General features: G+C 48.8%; 1 protein-coding gene across 2 annotated transcripts in view; it reads right to left on the bottom strand.

Moving 5' to 3' along the window:
• The window catches only part of IGSF21 (immunoglobin superfamily member 21), an 826399-nt gene that overhangs the window by 352248 nt on the left and 453730 nt on the right, over window positions 1-20421 (bottom strand). For both annotated transcript variants that reach the window (XM_068241709.1, XM_068241708.1), the window contains exon 4: window positions 7665-7783. In XM_068241709.1, coding sequence (XP_068097810.1) covers window positions 7665-7783 — 119 coding nt within the window. The remainder of the gene's footprint in view (window positions 1-7664; window positions 7784-20421) is intronic.

The raw sequence follows: 20421 nt of genomic DNA, 5'->3' as shown, positions 1-20421 counted from the left end.
AGCGCCCTACATAAGCCAAACTGCAGACGTTATTTAACTGCAAAACGGTGAATGGATTTAATGTAACACTGTCAAGGTTAGGGTTAGGCACCACTGGGGGGGGGGGGGTCTTAGGGTTAGGCACCACTGGGGGGGGGGGGTCTTAGGGTTAGGCACTACCAAGGGGGTGGTGAGGGTTAGGTACAGGGAGGGTTCTGTGTGAGAGTAGGGTTAGGTATAGTTACAGTACAATATACACCACCAGGGGGTCTTAGGGTTAGGCACCACCAGGGGGGTGGTTAGGGTTAGGAACCACCAGGGGGGGAGGTCTTAGGGTTAGGCACCACCAGGGGGGTGGTTAGGGCTAGGCACCACCGGGGGGGGGGGGTTTAGGGGTTAGGGATAGGTACAGAGAGGGTTCTGTGTGTTAACGCTAAATAACAATAAGGCTTTAACGCTAAATATCAATAAGGCTTTAACGTTAAATAGCGATAAGCGGCGAACGCATTAGCGGCAACACTGTGCGTCATTATTCACAGGCGCCATTTTCAGATGGATGCTGCGGAATGAGGGGAATATGACGGAGAAACACGGAAATCCCAGTGACGCACTTCCTGTCCAGTGGGGAGTAGGTCACTGGGCCAGGGGCGTGCAGAAGGCACTTCCTGTCCAGTGGGGAGTAGGTCACTGGGCCAGGGGCGTGCAGAAGGCACTTCCTGTCCAGTGGGGAGTAGGTCACTGGGCCAGGGGCGTGCAGAAGGCACTTCCTGTCCAGTGGGGAGTAGGTCACTGGGCCAGGGGCGTGCAGAAGGCACTTCCTGTCCAGTGGGGAGTAGGTCACTGGGTCAGAGGCGTGCAGAAGGCGCTATGCATATGACCCTGTTGGCGCACTCTGCCGCAGGGTCAACTGACTGGTTGTTTGGTGCATTGCAGTAGGTTACGACAAGGGTAGGGCATCGCACCACAAACGCACCAGCCAGGAGACCTCTAACATGCCCCCCCCCCAAAAAAAAAAAAGTTAGATACCCACCTAAGTAGAGGGAAGCCTCTGGACGGTTCTGAGGCTTTCCGTGTCCTCCTTGACTCCACCAACCCTGACCAGGATCCTCCTCTTGTTCATGGCCGCACTCCCCTCCGTGCATGGCACATTCGCAAGTATGACATGGCTGCACTGTACTGCCACGCTCACGCACGGAGGGGATCGAGCCCACAAGACCGTATCCAACAAGCTCTAGACGCATGTGTTCAGAGGGGCCCTGAGCAGCAATGGTGGGCTCATAGATGAGAAGTCTCAGGACTATTTAGAGGTTTCCCTTTACTTAACTATCTACTCTTTAGGGGGCATGTTATAGGTTTGCTTTAAGGTTTATACACCATAACTTCATAAAACCCATTGCTGGATTTTTAGTGGTAGGTAAAAAGCAAACAAAGCCTATCAACTCAAGCAGCTGAAGCCAACTGTGAAGCATGGTGGTGGATGGGGTGAAGATTTTGGCTTGTTTAGCAGCTACAGGACCCGGGATCCTTGCAGTTTCTGTGCTGACCATAAAATCCCCTCTGTGCCAAAGTGCTCTAGAGACAAATATAAGGCCATTTGTGTGGCAGCTAAAGCTTGACTGGAATTAGACAGAATTATAGGAGGACAATGTTCCAAAGCATACCAGCAAATCTATAACAGAATAACACAAATGGGTTGCTCCAGAAAAAGAGTTTTGCTCAATTGTTTAAAAACATGACTAACTTTTGGTCAAGTGTAACATGCATCCAGGCCTCCTCCATTAACACGGGGCATTTTGAAATATAGAACCAATATTATCCTGTATGGGGACCTTTTTGCTCCTTCTTCTGCTTTCAACATTAACATAAAATAGCTATAAATGAACTCCCTACTCCAATAGCATTACCCAGCATTCACTGGAACCTTTTACAGTTTTACCACCCACACAGCCCAATGAGGCCGTTGTTCACAGAGCAAGATCATCCACCAGGCAACCTAGGCAGTTGCCTGTGGCCTAGTGGATGCCAAGGGGCCCACCAGCCACCTTCTTTGACCTCTCTCCACTTCAGCGTACCAAAATGACCACAAGGGGGCCTCTTGCCAAGGGCCCCATTACATCTTAATCCAACCCTGGTCATTAATAATTTCCCAGAAACTTGGCTGCGATCTCTGCCTTTGCGAAGTTCAGAACTTGCCGTAAAACAGTTCCATTCAGAGCGGTATTAACAAGCTGTGTCAGTGCTGCCGCACCCAACATACGGCTGCTCAATGTCAATGGATCCCTTCAGAGTTTAATAAAAATGCATTAATTGAAACCTGCGGTACCATAAAAGTGAGAATGGAAAACAAGAATGAGCAGCGCGACAACACATGAATAGTGTGCTGGCTTCTGTGAAAAGCACCATTATCTGAGCCATACAGCAAACAAGGTCATGGTATGTATTCTTATCCAACAAAGGGCAGGTGATTGACAGGTGGTGCTGCCCCCTGGCGGTCGCTGCTGGTGCTGCAGCCGAGAAGCGATACAAGATCTGCCTGGAGCTATGAAATAAGGGGAATTGGTGGCAGGTGAGTAGAACCAGCTTGCATCGCGTTTGGTGGGAAGTGAGGTGGTCAGAACAGGGAAGCAAACACACATATTTATCATATTTGACTTGACAGCAACAAAATTGCAAATGTTTTGTTGTTGTGTTTCTTGTTTGGTTTTGTTTTAGCCTGCAAATACTCAATGAATGACAACTAACCCCCCCCCCCCCCCCACCACCACCTGCCTGCAGCTCAGACTCGTCCATGCCTGTTTGGTTCATTCTTCTTCCACGAACCATGATTCCTGAATCTTCCCTGTCCTGGCTCCGCCCTTCGAGACCCGGCTGCTGTTGCTGCATTCTTTCATCGATATCAGTAATGTCACACATGCAGGCAGCACCCTGAAGCCACAGAGTGGGGCTCACCAGAGGATGCTCCAGCCCTGCAAGTTCCTGACACAGTCGGCAACAGTCCCGCTGGTCTCATATACTGCAGTGACTGATCCTGCTGGTCTCATGCACAGGGCAGTGACTGATCCTGCTGGTCTCATACACTGCAGTGACTGGTCCAGCCGGTATCATACACTAGGCAGTGACTGATCCTGCTGGTCTCATACACTGCAGTGACTGGTCCAGCCGGTATCATACACTAGGCAGTGACTGATCCTGCTGGTCTCATAAACTGCAGTGACTGGTCCAGCCGGTATCATACACTAGGCAGTGACTGATCCTGCTGGTCTCATACACTGCAGTGACTGGTCCAGCCGGTATCATACACTAGGCAGTGACTGATCCTGCCGGTCTCATACACTGCAGTGACTGGTCCTGACAGTCTCATACACTACAGTGACTGATCCAGCCAGTATCATACATGGGGCAGTAACTGATCCTGCCGGTCTCATACACTGCAGTGACTGATCCTGCTGGTCTCATACACCGCAGTGACTGGTCCTGCTGGTCTCATTCACTGCAGTGACTGGTCCTGCAGGGCTCATACACTGCAGTGACTGGTCCTGCCGGTCTCATACACTGCAGTGACTGGTCCTGCTGGTCTCATACACTGCAGTGACTGGTCCTGCTGGTCTCATACACTGCAGTGACTGGTCCTGCTGGTCTCATACACCGCAGTGACTGGTCCTGCTGGTCTCATTCACTGCAGTGACTGGTCCAGCTGGTCTCATTCACTGCAGTGACTGCTCCTACTGGTCTCATACACTGCAGTGACTGGTCCTACTGGTCTCATACACTGCAATGACTGGTCCTACTGGTCTCATATACTGCAGTGACTGCTCCTACTGGTCTCATACACTGCAGTGACTGATCCTGCCGGTCTCATACACTGAAGTGACTGGTCCTGACAATCTCATACACTACAGTGACTGATCCAGCCAGTATCATACATGGGGCAGTAACTGATCCTGCCGGTCTCATATACTGCAGTGACTGGTCCTGCTGGTCTCATACACCGCAGTGACTGGTCCTGCTGGTCTCATACACCGCAGTGACTGGTCCTGCTGGTCTCATTCACTGCAGTGACTGGTCCTGCCGGGCTCATACACTGCAGTGACTGGTCCTGCCGGTCTCATACACTGCAGTGACTGGTCCTGCCGGTCTCATACACTGCAGTGACTGGTCCTGCTGGTCTCATACACTGCAGTGACTGGTCCTGCTGGTCTCATACACCGCAGTGACTGGTCCTGCTGGTCTCATTCACTGCAGTGACTGGTCCTGCTGGTCTCATTCACTGCAGTGACTGCTCCTACTGGTCTCATACACTGCAGTGACTGGTCCTACTGGTCTCATACACTGCAGTGACTGGTCCTACTGGTCTCATACACTGCAGTGACTGCTCCTACTGGTCTCATACACTGCAGTGACTGCTCCTACTGGTCTCATACACTGCAGTGACTGGTCCTACTGGTCTCATACACTACAGTGACTGGTCCTGCTGGTCTCATACACTGCAGTGACTGGTCTGGCTGGTCTCATACACTGGGCACTGACTGGTGCTGCCAGTCTCATATACTAGGCAGTGAGTGGTCATGCTGTTCTCATACATTGGGCAGTAACTGTAGTTGCTGGTCACAAACACTAGGCAGTGACTGGTCCTGCTGGTCTCATACTCTGGGCAGTGAGTGGTCCTGACGGTCTCATACACAGGGCATTGACTGGTCCTGCTGGTCTCATACACTGCAGTGACTGGTCCTGCTGGTCTCATACACTGCAGTGACTGGTCTGGCTGGTCTCATACACTGCAGTGACTGGTCCTTCTGGTCTCATACACTGCAGTGACTGGTCTGGCTGGTCTCATACACTGGGCACTGACTGGTGCTGCCGGTCTCATATACTAGGCAGTGAGTGGTCATGCTGTTCTCATACATTGGGCAGTAACTGTAGTTGCTGGTCACAAACACTAGGTAGTGACTGGTCCTGCTGGTCTCATACACTGCAGTGACTGGTCTGGCTGGTCTCATACACTGGGCACTGACTGGTGCTGCCGGTCACATATACTAAGAAGTGACTGGTCCTGCTGGTCTCATACACAGGGCATTGACTGGTCCTGCTGGTGTCGTACACTGGGCAGCAACTGGCTCTGTTTGAATATTATGATCTCTATCACAGATAGCATTCTGCTGCTGCTTCTCCTGTGAATATTGCATAACTTATAAGAGATGTATTTCCTTTGCTTTCTATCCTCTTGTTATGCTAAAATATTATTATTATTTTTCATTCACAAAGCGATGACACATTACGCAGAGCATTACTCATTCGCAGGCTCCGTTCCGAGTGCAGCGAGATTCCGCACGTTCCGGGTGACAGGTCCTTCTCCTGTAATACAATTCCTATAATGAACGGAGGAGGACGGCGATTATTCATACACAGCTTGCCATATGCCTTAAATGACAAGCGCTGGACAGGATAACGCTGGCATCTCCTGAACGCCGCACACCTCCTGGCACCGAGTCTTTGTCATGTCGGCACTTTCTCTCTGTCTCTCTCTCTCTCACCCCCTCCAGCTATCAGCCCATCCATGTGTCAAGCATGGCAGCCTCACCCGCTCGTGCCAACCAGCATCAGAACCGAGGTGTAAAAATAATCCCGGCAGCTGCTTGTGTCCCCAGACTGGGCGCAGCTGATCCGACACCTTGGCACGGGCACCTGGGTGGGCGTACGCCGCCTTCCACAACCTTCATCTGCCAGGAAGGACAGGCCTTCCCCTTCACGCGCCCTTCAGTGTGGAGCTGCCATGTCACCGCACACCACGAGAAATTGCATAGAGGACGGAGTGAATGTTTAAAGCAAACTTGTGAGATCGTTTGGAGAAAAAGTTAGAGGAGGGAATAGGAGGGTAAAAGGAGGGAACATTGGGCTTGATTCATTAAGCTGCACTGCTAAAGCAGCGCACCTTAATGTGAAGGAGCGGCTGCTAATCCATGCCTTACATAGCAGTGCTCGCTGCTATGTAAAGAGCGTGCCTTCCTAAGGAGCGTGCCTTACTTAGATAGGAGCGTGCCTTCCTTAGGAGTGTGCCTTCCTTAGGAGCGTGCCTTACTTAGATAGGAGCGTGCCTTCCTAAGGAGCGTGCCTTCCTTAGGAGCATTCCTTACTTAGATAGGAGCATGCCTTCCTTAGGAGCATTCCTTACTTAGATAGGAGCATGCCTTCCTTAGGAGCATTCCTTACTTAGATAGGAGCATGCCTTCCTTAGGAGCATTCCTTACTTAGATAGGAGCGTGCCTTCCTATACATAGTTGCTATGTATAGGAAGGCAGGCTCCTATCTAAGGAAGGCACGCCCCTATCTAAGGAAGGCACGCCCCTATCTAAGGAAGGCACGCCCCTATCTAAGGAAGGCACCCTCCTATCTAAGGAAGGCACGCTCCTAAGGAAGGCACGCTCCTATGTAAGGAAGGCATGCCCCTATCTAAGGAAGGCACCCTCCTATCTAAGGAAGGCACCCTCCTATCTAAGGAAGGCACGCTCCTAAGGAAGGCAAGCTCCTATGTAAGGAAGGCATGCCCCTATCTAAGGAAGGCACCCTCCTATCTAAGGAAGGCACGCTCCTAAGGGAGGTAACCCCCTATCTAAGGAAGGCACGCCCCTATCTAAGGAAGGCACCCTCCTATCTAAGGAAGGCACGCTCCTAAGGAAGGCACGTTCCTATGTAAGGAAGGCACGCCCCTAGCTAAGGAAGGCACGCTCCTAAGGAAGGCACGCTCCTATCTAAGGAAGGCACGCTCCTATCTAAGGAAGGCACGCTCCTAAGGAAGGTACGCTCCTTAAATAGCAGTGAGCCCTGCTATGTAAGGCACGCATTAGTGGCCACTCCTTCACATTAACCTCCTTAGCGGTATGGACGCATTGTTACGTCCATTACCGCCGGAGGTCGCCGCTCAGGCCCCGCTGGGCCGATTTGAATAATTTTTTGTTTTAAACACGCAGCAAGCACTTTGCTTGCTGCGTGTCTCACCCGATCGCCGCTGCCCGCCGCCGATCCGCCGCTACCCGCCGCGATGCAGGGCCCCCCCCAGGTGAGACCCCGTGCGCTGCCTGGCCAATCAGTGCCAGGCAGCGCTGAGGGGTGGATCAGGTCTCCCTGTGACATCACGACGTCGATGACGTCACGACGTGCGTCGCCATAGCGACGGGGGAAGCCCTAAAGGAAATCCCGTTCAAGAACGGGATTTCCTTATGGCTTACAGCGCCGGCGGCGATCGGAGGGGTGGGAGGGATGCGGAAGGGATGGGGGCATCATGTAGCTAGCGCTAGGCTAGCTACATGATTGAAAAAAAAAAATTAAAAATAGCGATGCGCTGCCCCCTGGCGATCTTTAATAGAACGCCAGGGAGGTTAAGGTGCGCTGCTTTAGCAGTGCAGCTTAATGAATCAAGCGCCTTGCCTCAAGCCCGCCTCTTCCTGTCTACAAAATTAGACTTTAGCCAAAAGTCACATTTTTCAAGGAGTGACTATGGGGACCGGGTGAAGTTGAACGGACAACGCACACAGGTATGTTGATCCAACATAAACATTGATGCTGAAATCTGTACAAATTGTATGATTTTCAGATCTTAACAGTCTTTCAAATTCCAAACCACAAAGCCATGCATTTTGTACAGGCAGCATAAAGAGGGTACAAGAAAAGATACAACGACAGGTACTCACACATGACATTGAGAAAGACGTTGTCTGAGGCCAGCACCACTTTCTCCCGGGTGGCCCGGTCGTAGATCCCGACGTGGCACTCGTAGGGTCCGTTGTCTGAAATGCGCACCTCTGGAAGCCTGGTGAGAAAAGGGAGGGATTAAACAGGTTAATGGTCTCACCCAAGCGGAATGATCCTACACACACAGAACAGCCCCAGTCAGAGCCCAATAAACATAAAACTCAAGTTTTATTGGGAAAACAGTGGCCACTATAATGGAGAAACACCATGCAGGCTTTATGAGCTGTGAAAATGGGCCTTTTATCTGCCAACATCTGCACGTGCCAGACACAAACTTTCCCTGAAACACATTGGTGTGATGGGAGTGTGGGAAAACTAGAAGAAGAAAGAGACAGAGAGACCCTGATAAGGACAAAGACCACGAGAGAGGCAGGAGGATAGAGAGAGGAGAGAGACTTGGATGAGGACAGAGACTACGAGAGAGGCAAGAGGATAGAGACCCTGATGAGGACAGAGACCATGAGAGAGACAGGAGGACAGAGAGAGGAGAGAGACTTGGATGAGGACAGAGACCATGAGAGAGGCAGGAGGACAGAGAGAGAATCTGTATCAGGACAGAGAGAGAGAGGCAGAAGAACAGAAAGAGACCCAGATGAGGAAGGGGACCATGAAAGAAGGAGGGGGACAGAGAGATAGAGAGAGACAGAGAGACCCGGGTGAGGACAGGGAACACAAGAGAAACAGGAATATAGAAAAAGACATGGATGAGCACAGGGACCATGAGAAAGGCAGAAGGACAGAGAGAGACCCAGGTGTGGGCAGGAATGACATGAGAGACAGGAGGACAGTGAGAGACCCAATAGAGGACAGGAACAGGGGTTGGTTCTAGACTTTTTGCTGCCTGAGGCAAACTTGTAAGGATGCACCCCTCCCCCCATTTGGAATGATCACACAACACCCGACAATTTACTATGCTTCATTTGATGTTCTCACATGACATGCTGCAGCTCAACACAACACACTTGCTGGCTGAGTCTGTGACAAACACACTGCTCACCCTCAGCCACTCCATTCCTCCTCAGTCAGGACAGCAGTGCCACCCCCTCCCTTCTGCTGTGCTAGTCAAATGAAACACTGCTGCTCTCCTGCCTCCCCCCTCCTCACTCACTGTCAGACTCCTCACACAGCACAACAAGCTGCTTTTCCCCAATGACTCTCTCCTGCCTCTCCCCCTCCTCACTCACTGTCAGACTCCTCACACAGCACAACAAGCTGCTTTTCCCCAATGATGGCCTCTTCATCTCGCTCTCCTCCCGCTTCTCCTCCTACTCTGACTGCATGCTGTTAGTGTAAACCCAGTACACACATGCTGCCCCTGTAATCTCTGCGCCTGATACCAGTGTTTCACCTTGCTTCAGGAGAGAACCGACCCTGGACAGGAACCATGCGAGAGGCAGGAGGGCAGAGAGGGACAGACAACAAAGTGGACAACAAATGAGAGGAAAGATTAGAAAGGGGAGAGAGAGAGAGACAAAATGGGACAGAAAGCGTCAAGTCAGTTTTTGGGGTGAAAGTCAGAAAAAAAGGGAAGGAAGAAGATAAAAAGACACAGATAGGAATAAAGAAGTAAAGAGAATTGGGTGAAATTTATGACAAGAGGGAGAAAGATAGACAAAGTGAAAGGAAAAAACAACAAATACAGAGAGATAAATACAAGTTTCTTGGGGGGGGGAGGTGAGTTCAGAGGGAGGAAGGAGATAGTCAAGTGCCGTGTTCTCCCCAGAATTTTTTTCCAGCCGGGTGGCATGAAATAGTAGCCGGGTGGGGCAAAAGGAGAATGCAGGGCCGGTGCTTCTGTGCGCAACTGTGCTTACAGCATAGGAGAAGGTGAGCCGATGACAGCCGGGTGGAGCACTCGGCTAAAAGAGCCTGAGGAGAACACTGAAGTAAGAAAGACACAACAGAGAGTAAAGTAAGAGACAGACAGTGTCTGCTTATTGTAAAATATTTCCTCACACTGATTTACATTCTAAAAATGTCACAGGTGGCGACAGCTTTACAGTACTGCTTTGTTTACTGAATGTTTGTTTACTGACCGAGCATATTGAAGAAAGTACAAATAATACCTGGGCCCATATGCAATTAACTTTTTCTCCTGAGTTTTCTACAAGCTGATATTTTCAAAATTGTCAGTAAAATGCCCTTTAAACCACCAGCGAGCAAGAAAATACTCAGAATAATTACGATAGTACTTTTTCACCTACTTTTTGGTACATTTTCAGTTGCAAAGTAATGAAAAGTTTTTTGTTTTTTTTTTCCAAAAAGATCATGAAACATTTTCTCCTAGGAGAAAACTCAGGAGAAAAAGTTAATTGCATATGGGCCCTGGTCTCTTACAATGCTCTGGGTGGAGAATTCTGCGTAGCTAAACAGCCTAGGCTGTGACATCACTGGGAGGGCGGGGATACATACCAATGTATCACAATATATAGCTATAGGAACTGTTTATGATGCTGCAAAAAATACTGTACAAGTGGGTCTCCTGAATAATATACTGCATTCTACTATAAGTCACTACAGGGCCTCTTTAAAGTTGTCCCCATGTCACGCCTGGGGTGCAGCTTCAGTACTCGCCCTAGGCGATGGTTCCCTAGATAGAGGAGATAGTGAAAACGCAGAGATAGAGAGAGACTAGCTTGAAAAAGCTGCGATTATTTGCAGATCATCAGAAGATTTGTACAAGCAGTGTGATTTTCTGCCTGGGTGACCACCGGCGATCCCGAAACAGCAAGTCTACCAATTAAAAACAACCTTGACAGGAAACAGCTTAACATCGAATAAACATATAATTATATCCGATTTCAACTCTCCTGACACGCAAGAAATAATTGTTTTATTACCATACAACATTTTAATTTGCAGCACATCACAAACGCTTCCGTGTCACCGGAGACTTGCTGCGTCCTCCGGAGAGGCGCAACAGATATCCTCACCCAGCGAGAGACGGCGAGGCTCAATTATAGAGATGGGCTCGCACGCACGGGAGTGCACTTATAGGGGTCGCGCACATGGCTCCAGCGATTATGAGCCTATCTGGCTGCCGCCAACGCCAACGTTTTAGAAGCTTTTAATTTCCTGGGTTGTCGCTCTACACCTTCACCGCTTGGGTGGTCGGTGACCCGGAACGAGCGCACAAGACAGGGCTGTTTTTATACATATAAAGTGGACCTGTACTTAGAACTTCCTTTCTGCCAGGGGCGTTGCTAGGGTCCTAAGAGTTCCGAGGCACTTTTGGGCATTCCAGACGGAAAATGGGTGTGGCCATGCACCATAATGTGGCTGTGTTCATGGGTGGAGCTAAATTTACATGAACTTAACAGTAGTCTAAGTAGGCCTGCCCAGCAAAATGTTGTATGAACCCCCCCCCCCCCCCCCCCTCCATTAATACAATAAACAAAAGTGCAGCATATCACATACATAGGCAGTGTCACTTAAAGGAGCACTACAGCGAAAAACTGTAAAATTTAAAATAGGTGCAAACATATACAAATAAGAAGTACATTTTTGCCAGAGTAAAATAAGCCATAAATTACTTTTCTCCTATGTTGCTGTCACTTACAGTAGGTTGAAGAAATCTGACAGAAGTGACAGGTTTAGGACTAGTCCATCTCTTTATAGGGGATTCTCAGGGATATACAGTGGGTTGCAAAAGTATTCAGCCCCCTTGAAGTTTTCCACATTTTGTCATATTACTGCCACAAACATGAATCAATTTTATTGAAATTCCACATGAAAGACCAACACAAAGTGGTGTACACATGAGAAGTGGAACGAAAATCATACATGATTCCAAACATTTTTTACAAATAAATAACTGCAAAGTGGTGTGTGCATAATTATTCAGCCCCTTTTGATCTGAGTGCAGTCAGTTGCCTATAGACATTGCCTGATGAGTGCTAATGACTAAATGGAGTGCACCTGTGTGTAATCTAATGTCAGTACAAAAACAGCTACACTGTGAGGACCTCAGAGGTTGTCTAAGAGAATATTGGGAGCAACAACACCGTGAAGTCCAAAGAACACACAAGACAGGTCAGGGATCAAGTTATTGAGAAATTTAAAGCAGGCTTAGGCTACAAAAATATTTCCAAAGCCTTGAACATCCCAAGGAGCACCTTTCAAGCGATCATTCAGAAATGGAAGGAGTATGGCACAACTGTAAACCTACCAAGACAAGGCCGTCCACCTAAACTCACAGGCCAAACAAGGAGAGCGCTGATCAGAAATGCAGTCAAGAGGCCCATGGTGACTCTGGATGAGCTGCAGAGATCTACAGCTCAGGTGGGGGAATCTGTCCATAGGACAACTATTAGTCATGCACTGCACAAAGTTGGCCTTTATGGAAGAGTGGCAAGAAGAAAGCCATTGTTAACAGAAAGCATAAGAAGTCCAGTTTGCAGTGCCACAAGCCATGGGAGGGGGGGGGGGGGAGACACAGCAACCATGTGGAAGAAGCTGCTCTGGTCAGATGAGACCAAAATGGAACTTTTTGGCCAAAATGCAAAACGCTATGTGTGGCAGAAAACTAACACTGCGCATCAATCACTCTGAACACAGCATCCCCACTGTCAAATATGGTGGTGGCAGCATCATGCTCGGTGGGTGCATCTCTTCAGCAGGGACAGGGAAGCTGGTCAGAGTTGATGGGAAGATGGATGGAGCCAAATACAGGGCAAACTTGGAAGAAAATCTCTTGGAGACTGCCAAAGACTTGAGACTGGGGCGGAGGAACCTCCCAGCAGGAGAATGACCCTAAACATAAAGCCAGGGCAACAATGGAATGGTTTAAAACAAAACAAATCTATGTGTTAGAATGGCCCAGTCAAAGTCCAGATCTAAATCCAATCGAGAATCTGTGGCAAGATCTGAAAACTGCTGTTCACAAACGCTGTCCATCTAATCTGACTGAGCTGGAGCTGTTTTGCAAAGAAGAATGGGCAAGGATTTCAGTCCCTAGATGTGCAAAGCTGGTAGAGACATAACCTAAAAGACTGGAAGCTGTAATTGCAGCAAAAGGTGGTTCTACAAAGTATTGACTCAGGGGGCTGAATAATTACGCACACCCCACTTTGCAGTTATTTGTAAAAAATGTTTGGAATGATGTATGATTTTCGATCCACTTCTAACATGTACACCACTTTGTATTGGTCTTTCACGTGGAATTTCAATAAAATTGATGCATGTGTGTGGCAGTAATGTGACAAAATGTGGAAAACTTCAAGGGGGCCGACTATTTTTGCAACCCACTGTAAGTGACAGCAACATAGGAGAAAAGTAATTTAAGGCTCATTTTACTCTTGAAGAAACATACTTCTTATTTGTATACGGTATGTTTGCACATATTTAACATTTTACAGTTTTTTTGCTGTAGTGGCCCTTTAAAAATAACTAGGCTGAGTTACCGGGCTTCTGTGCTGGGTGGTCTGGCTTCCTGCTGGGTGGGCTGGCCTGCTGCCAGGTTGTCTGGCAGTCTCCCCCATAGCATTCCCTGATCATCTATTGGACCCCCTCCCATGCTTCCACAGGCCTCCCATTGAGGCACCACAACTCCCAGCATGCTCCCATAGAAGAACCACAGCTCCCTGCATTTCCCCATAAAGGCATCACAGTGCCCAGCATGGCACCATAGCACCCAGTATGTCCACATAGAGGCCCCACAGCACCCAGCATACCCCTGATTGATGCACCACAGCTCCCAGCATGCCTGCCATTGAGGTACCACAGCTGACTCTACCTGGGGGACATCCGGGGCACCCCAGAATAGATCCAGGGCACGTGCCACTGAGCTTTGGGGCTAGCAACACCACTGCTTTCTGATCTAAAAGATAAACAACAGCATACTGACCTTTCAAGGGATCCTGAATGTTTCGGTACCACATGGGGTCACTTTATCAAAATTGCTCAATGGCAATAATCTGTCTGCTGCTCTAAACTGAATCAACAGGATTTGTTGGTGAATTGACCTCTGTGCACTCACAGCTGTGATGTGCAATGTGCAAGATGTGCAGTGCGCGAGATGTGCAGTGCGCGAGATGTGCAGTGTGCGAGATGTGCAGTGCGCGAGATGTGCAGTGCGCGAGATGTGCAGTGCGCGAGATGTGCAGTGCGTGAGATGTGCAGTGTGCGAGATGTGCAGTGCGTGAGATGTGCAGTGTGCGAGATGTGCAGTGCGAGATGTGCAGTGTGCGAGATGTGCAGTGCGTGAGATGTGCTGTGCGCGAGATGTGCAGTGCGCGAGATGTGCAGTGCGCGAGATGTGCAATGCGCGAGATGTGCAGTGCGTGAGATGTGCAGTGCGAGATGTGCAGTGCGCGAGATGTGCAGTGTGCGAGATGTGCAGTGTGCGAGATGTGCAGTGCGTGAGATGTGCAGTGCGAGATGTGCAGTGCGCGAGATGTGCAGTGTGCGAGATGTGCAATGCGCGAGATGTGCAATGCGCGAGATGTGCAGTGCGTGAGATGTGCAATGCGCGAGATGTGCAGTGCGTGAGATGTGCAGTGCGAGATGTGCAGTGCGCGAGATGTGCAGTGTGCGAGATGTGCAGTGCGCGAGATGTGCAGTGCGCGAGATGTGCAATGCGCGAGATGTGCAATGCGCGAGATGTGCAGTGCATGAGATGTGCAGTGTGCGAGATGTGCAGTGCGTGAGATGTGCAGTGCGTGAGATGTGCAGTGCGTGAGATGTGCAGTGCGCGAGATGTGCAGTGCGTGAGATGTGCAGTGCGCGAGATGTGCAGTGCGTGAGATGTGCAGTGCGCGAGATGTGCAGTGCGCAAGATGTGCAGTGCGCGAGCAGCTGCTGCCCGGTGTGGTCCTAAAATGTTGGCTTCTGAATTGTGTCTTATGATAAAGTCAAATTCATAAGGAAGTGCTAACTGGTTGATTACAGCTTTACTGAGCACTCCTGTCAAATACTCCGGCATAAGCATTAGCGACTGTGAGACAACATTCCACATTCCACTACGACTTGGGGAATGTGTACAATGGTGGGACTGGGACTTGGACTCCTGTGGGATGTGTACAATGGTGGGACTGGGACTCCTGTGGGATGTGTACAATGGTGGGACTGGGACTCCTGTGGGATGTGTAAAATGGTGGGACTGGGACTCCTGTGGGATGTGTACAATGGTGGGACTTGGAGGGGGATGTGTTTAATGGTGGGACTGGGACTCCTGTGGGATGTGTACAATGGTGGGACTGGGACTCCTGTGGGATGTGTACAATGGTGGGACTGGGACTCCTGTGGGATGTGTACAATGGTGGGACTGGGACTCCTGTGGGATGTGTACAATGGTGGGACTTGGATTCCTGGGGGATGTGTTTAATGGTGGGACTTGGACTCCTGGGGGATGTGTACAATGGTCAAACTTTGACTCTCAGAGTATGTGTACCACTGGTGGGACTTAGATGCCTATGTGGTGTGTACCATTGGGGAGGCTTGGAAATCCGTGGGATGTGTACAAAGGTAGAATTTGGAATCCTGTGTAGTGTATACAATGGTGGTATTTGGACTTCAGTGGGTTGTTTACAATAGTGGAACTAAAACTCCTTGTGGATGTGCTATTTTTAACATTAGGATCCATTTACTGCATTTTTGTATGATTCAGAAAACCCACCAAGATACATTTTCTTTCAAGCGGGAACCCGACCCTTACAGACCGAACTGGATATTACAACATTATTTAAGATGGCTGCTTCCAGTACTAACTACTAAATGCAGTGACTAAGGTGAGATGTATGTTTTTCTCACAGAATAAATGACTTTGGGTCAAAGGCAGGCGGGATAACTATAAAGTCAATATGCAATATGGGAGTCAGGTGTTTCACTGTATGTCATGCTAGCATATAATTCTAAATGCAAGTCACACCCATAAAATTGCTGCCTCTCCCAACAAGCACAACAGCAAGAGCTGAATCTCTTATTAAAAATTCAAATTTGGACTTAATTGTTGTTATTTTTTTAAAGAGGAACTTTAGCGAAAAGGGGAAAAAAAAGAAATCAATACATTGCAAAGTGAAAAGTAAAAAAATAGAAGGTACATTAAGAAATTATTGATATTCGCCATGTAATTTGTTATATTGTTTAATCCACAATCGGCCTGCAGGTCATTATCTTTACTACTGGCACACATGAAAAAAAACTAGTCAGCAACAACTGCCATTATTTATCCCCATACCCACTAACAATGCAATGGCCTTTCCACTGTACTATAATCAATGCACAGCAATGGAACAGTTTCCATTACATGCTGAAGATTCTCACATCTCCTGATGCGGAAGTGACGTGAAAGAGAGCGGAAATGATGCGTAGCCGCATCGGCTCCCATTCACAAATGTAAACAGGCCCTAAAAGGTTGGTTTTTTTGATGATAAACATATGCACAGAGGAAGATCCTGGTTGCTTGGCAGTTGGAAAAAGCCATTATTTCCCACAATGCAACAAGTTTCACAGACAGGAAGCTGTCAGAACCTCGGTCCTGACATCACACTGTGGGAGGGGTTTCACCACAATATCACCCATACAGACTCCCCTGATGATCCGTTTGAGAAAAGGAAAAGATTTCTCATGGGAAAGGGGGTATCAGCTACTGATTGGGATGAAGTCCAATCCTTGTTTACAGTTCCTCTTTAATATATGCCAGTATAGCAACACCTAGAGCCATGTTCAGTGCGACGCCCGGCGTTCCGCCTTAAAGGGACTCCGAGCAGTGCAGAAACTATGGAAAGATGCATATCATTTTAAAGGTCTCTTTCTCCTCTTTCCAATGATATATAAACCGCCGCCCTACGCCTTTTAGTTTTCGCTATTTTCGCGATTGAAATTGCCGCGGCCGCAATTTCAATCGCGGAAATAGAGAAAACTAAAAGACGTAGGTTGACGATTTAGGTGTCGCCAGAAAGAGGAGAAAGAGAGCTTTAAAATGATATCCATCTTTCCATAGTTACTTGTATTACACAGGCCGACTTTTTCTGCTGAATGGAGCTGCTGACACTGGGGAAAGTGTTGCCCTGTGTAATACAAGTAACTATGGAAAGATGGATATCATTTTAAAGCTCTCTTTCTCCTCTTTCTGGCGACACCTAAATCGTTGCCCTACGCCTTTTAGTTTTCTCTATTTTCGCGATTGAAATCGCAGCCGCGGCAATTTCAATCGCAAAAATAGCGAAAACTAAAAGGCGTAAGGTGGCGGTTTATATATCATTGGGAAGAGGAGAAAGAGAGCTTTAAAATGATATGCATCTTTCCATAGTTTCTGCACTGCTCGGAGTCCCTTTAACAAGCAGCGCCATTTCAGGTCGCCGTTCACGGTCAGCGGCTCTCCGTGACACGGGACTGTGGTTGTTCCTCGCCGGAGATACAAGAGAAATATTTCACAATGATAAATAAGTAAGCGGCCCTGAGAGTACATTTTTTGGTGAGTTTGCTCGGGGTCTAGTTGGACGCTTTCGATCCCAAGAAATATATTCTTATGCGATATATTATTTAGACGAGGATTTGAATAATTCAGAGCACCATTTATACATCTGTCAGGCAGGAGGAATAGCGAGCCGTGATTTACTGTCCTGTGATGTGCGCCATACAAAGCCGCGCACAAGGCTGGGGGCGGCGCACGGCTAATGGGGCTTAGAGGATGACTTTGATAATTAAAAAGTCAGAGGGGACAGTATCATGGCTTGAGAAGAAACATGGCGCTCTCAGGGGACATGACTACACATGGGAGCAGCGCAGACTTCAAATACTGACGCAGTTACATGACAAGAGGTTTTTCTTCCAGCCACAAAAACAAAAAAGAAGAAAAAAGTTCACTAACCGTCATCTTCTCCTCCAACTTAAAGAGGAACTCCAGTGAAAATAACGTAATGAACAAACTTGCTGAATTTTTACAATAATTATGTATAAATGATTTAGTCAGTGTTTGCCCATTGTAAAATCTTTCCTCTCCCTGATTTACACTCTGACATTTATCACATGGTGACATTTTTACTGCTGGCAGGTGATGTCAGTGGAAGGAGATGCTGCTTGCTTTTTTGGCAGATTGACCCAGCTGTAAACAGCTGTTATTTACCACAATGCAATGAGGTACACAGACAGGAAACGGTCAGGACCATGGTACTGACATCACACTGCGGGATCACCACAATATCAGCCGTACAGAGCCCCCTGATGATCCATTTGTGAAAAGGAAAAGATTTCTCATGTAAAAGGGGGTATCAGCTACTGATTGGGATGAAGTTCAATTCTTGGTTACAGCTTCTCTTTAAGTCACATGAGTACTCAGCAAACACAACTCCCTGCTGAGGCGTCTATTGAATAAAGGTGTATGGAAATTGGGGCACCCAGAAATGCAGACAGAAAAATATTGGTAGTTAACCTTCTTAGCGGTAACCCTGTGCTGAATACGGGGTAAGCCGCTGCAGAGGATTTCTTAGGCCCTGCTGGGTCGCTTTGCATAATTTTTTTATCAAACACGCAGCTAGCATTTTGCTAGCTGCGTGTTTGGTTCGATCTCCGCCGCTCGCCGCCAATCCGCCGCTACCCACAATGATACAGCCCCCCCCCCCGCATACCTCTAGCACAGCCTGGCCAATCGCCACCAGGTTGCGCTATGGTGTGGATCGGGACTCCCTATGATGTCACAAAGTCGATGATGTCACTCCGTTCGTCGACGGGGGAAGCCCTCGAGGAAATCCCGTTCAGAACGGGATTTCCTTATGGGCAAGCGCGCCGGCGGCGATCAGAAGGTAGGGGGATGACGCAGGGAGGGGGTAAGCATGTAGCTAGCACTAGGCTAGCTACATGTTAAAAAAGAAAAAATAGGTTAAAAAAAAAATTTATGTGGCCCTCGAGAGCTTCAAATTACCATCATTGTAAACAGTATACAGAATGAAAGCACACTGCCCTCCCATCCAGAGGAAAACACGTGTGACAATATTCCAAATTAAGACATTGTCAGTGTGTGGTGGGGTGCAGCAATAGCCCATGGGGATCTCCTCCTGGGATCCAAACCCCACCACTTATGGTGGCTGGTAAACTACCCCTTGCCCCCTCCCCCCGTACTCTCTCTCTCCACATTTCAGAGTAGTGCAGCAGAGCAGTGTAAGGGCCCGTTTCCACTATCGCGAATCCGCATGCGTTGCCCGCATGCAGATTCGCACAGCCAATACAAGTGGATGGGCCTCTTTCCACTTGTCAGTTTTGCTGTGCGTTTTTCTGTGCAGGATTTTTCTGCATGGTACAGCCCTCAGAATTCGCCTGCGTGTGGAATGCAGGCGAATCGCACGCAATGTATTTAATAAGGAAATCGCATGCGTTTTCCCCATGCGTTTTTGCCACGAATTTGCATGCAATTTTGCATAGGTATCCATGTTAATTCACACAGGCAGTGACATAGTTAAAATCGCATCACCCTAACCTATGCGAAATTGCATGCAAAATCGCGGCAAAAAAACGCATGCGGAATCGCACCCGCATGCGATTTGCCTGCAGTGATTCGCCGGCGATTCCGCAACGCTATAGTGGAAACGGGCCCTAATACACTTACTTAAAGGATTATTAGGAACACCTGTTCAATTTCTCATGAATGCAGTTATCTAATCAACCAGTCACATGGCAGTTGCTTCAATGCATTTAGGGGTGTGGTCCTGGTCAAGACAATCTCCTGAACACCAAACTGAATGTCAGAATGGGAAAGAAAGGGGATTAAAGGACTTACGAAGCCAAGTACAGTAAAAAAAAATAAAAAAAGTTAGCTACCTGGATCAGCTTGTAAGGCACGTTGGACGCCGTCCGCGGCCTCCGTGCCGTTCCGCCTGGTCCCCGCCGCCGAACAGCCCCCCGAACGGTCCCCGACCGCGCGGCCCGGGCTCACCAGCCTGTACCAAGATGGCCGCCGGAGCTTTCCACGGCTGCGCAGTCCGCATAGCCGCGAGTGCGGCTGCGCAGCTATAAGGCCAACCCCCAGATCCACGCTACTGTTACGTGATCTGGGGGTTGGCCTTAGAGCTGCGCAGCCGCACTCGCGGCTATGCGGACTGCGCAGCCGCGGCCAGCTCCGGCGGCCATCTTGGTACAGGCTGGGGAGCCCGAACCGGGCCGCGCAGTCGGGGACCATTCGGTGGGCTGTTCGGCGGCGGGGACCAGGCGGAACGGCACGGAGGCCGTGGACGGCGTCCTCCGTAGTGTTGGGCGAACATCTAGATGTTCGGGTTCGGGCCGAACAGGCCGAACATGGCCGCGATGTTCGGGTGTTCGACCCGAACTCCGAACATAATGGAAGTCAATGGGGACCCGAACTTTTGTGGTTTGTAAAGCCTCCTTACATGCTACATACCCCAAATTTACAGGGTATGTGCACCTTGGGAGTGGGTACAAGAGGAAAAAAATTTTTAGCAAAAAGAGCTTATAGTTTTTGAGAAAATCGATTTTAAAGTTTCAAAGGGAAAACTGTCTTTTAAATGCGGGAAATGTCTGTTTTCTTTGCACAGGTAACATGCTTTTTGTCGGCATGCAGTCATAAATGTAATACATATAAGAGGTTCCAGGAAAAGGGACCGGTAATGCTAACCCAGCAGCAGCACACGTGATGGAACAGGAGGAGGGTGGCGCAGGAGGAGAAGGCCACACTTTGAGACACAACAACCCAGGCCTTGCATGAGGACAAGAAGCGTGCGGATAGCATGCTTTGTACCACCATGC

Source organism: Hyperolius riggenbachi, chromosome 6, assembly GCF_040937935.1.
Source record: "Hyperolius riggenbachi isolate aHypRig1 chromosome 6, aHypRig1.pri, whole genome shotgun sequence".
Classification (NCBI taxonomy): Eukaryota; Metazoa; Chordata; class Amphibia; order Anura; family Hyperoliidae; genus Hyperolius; species Hyperolius riggenbachi.
This window is presented reverse-complemented; position numbering and strand designations above follow the sequence as displayed.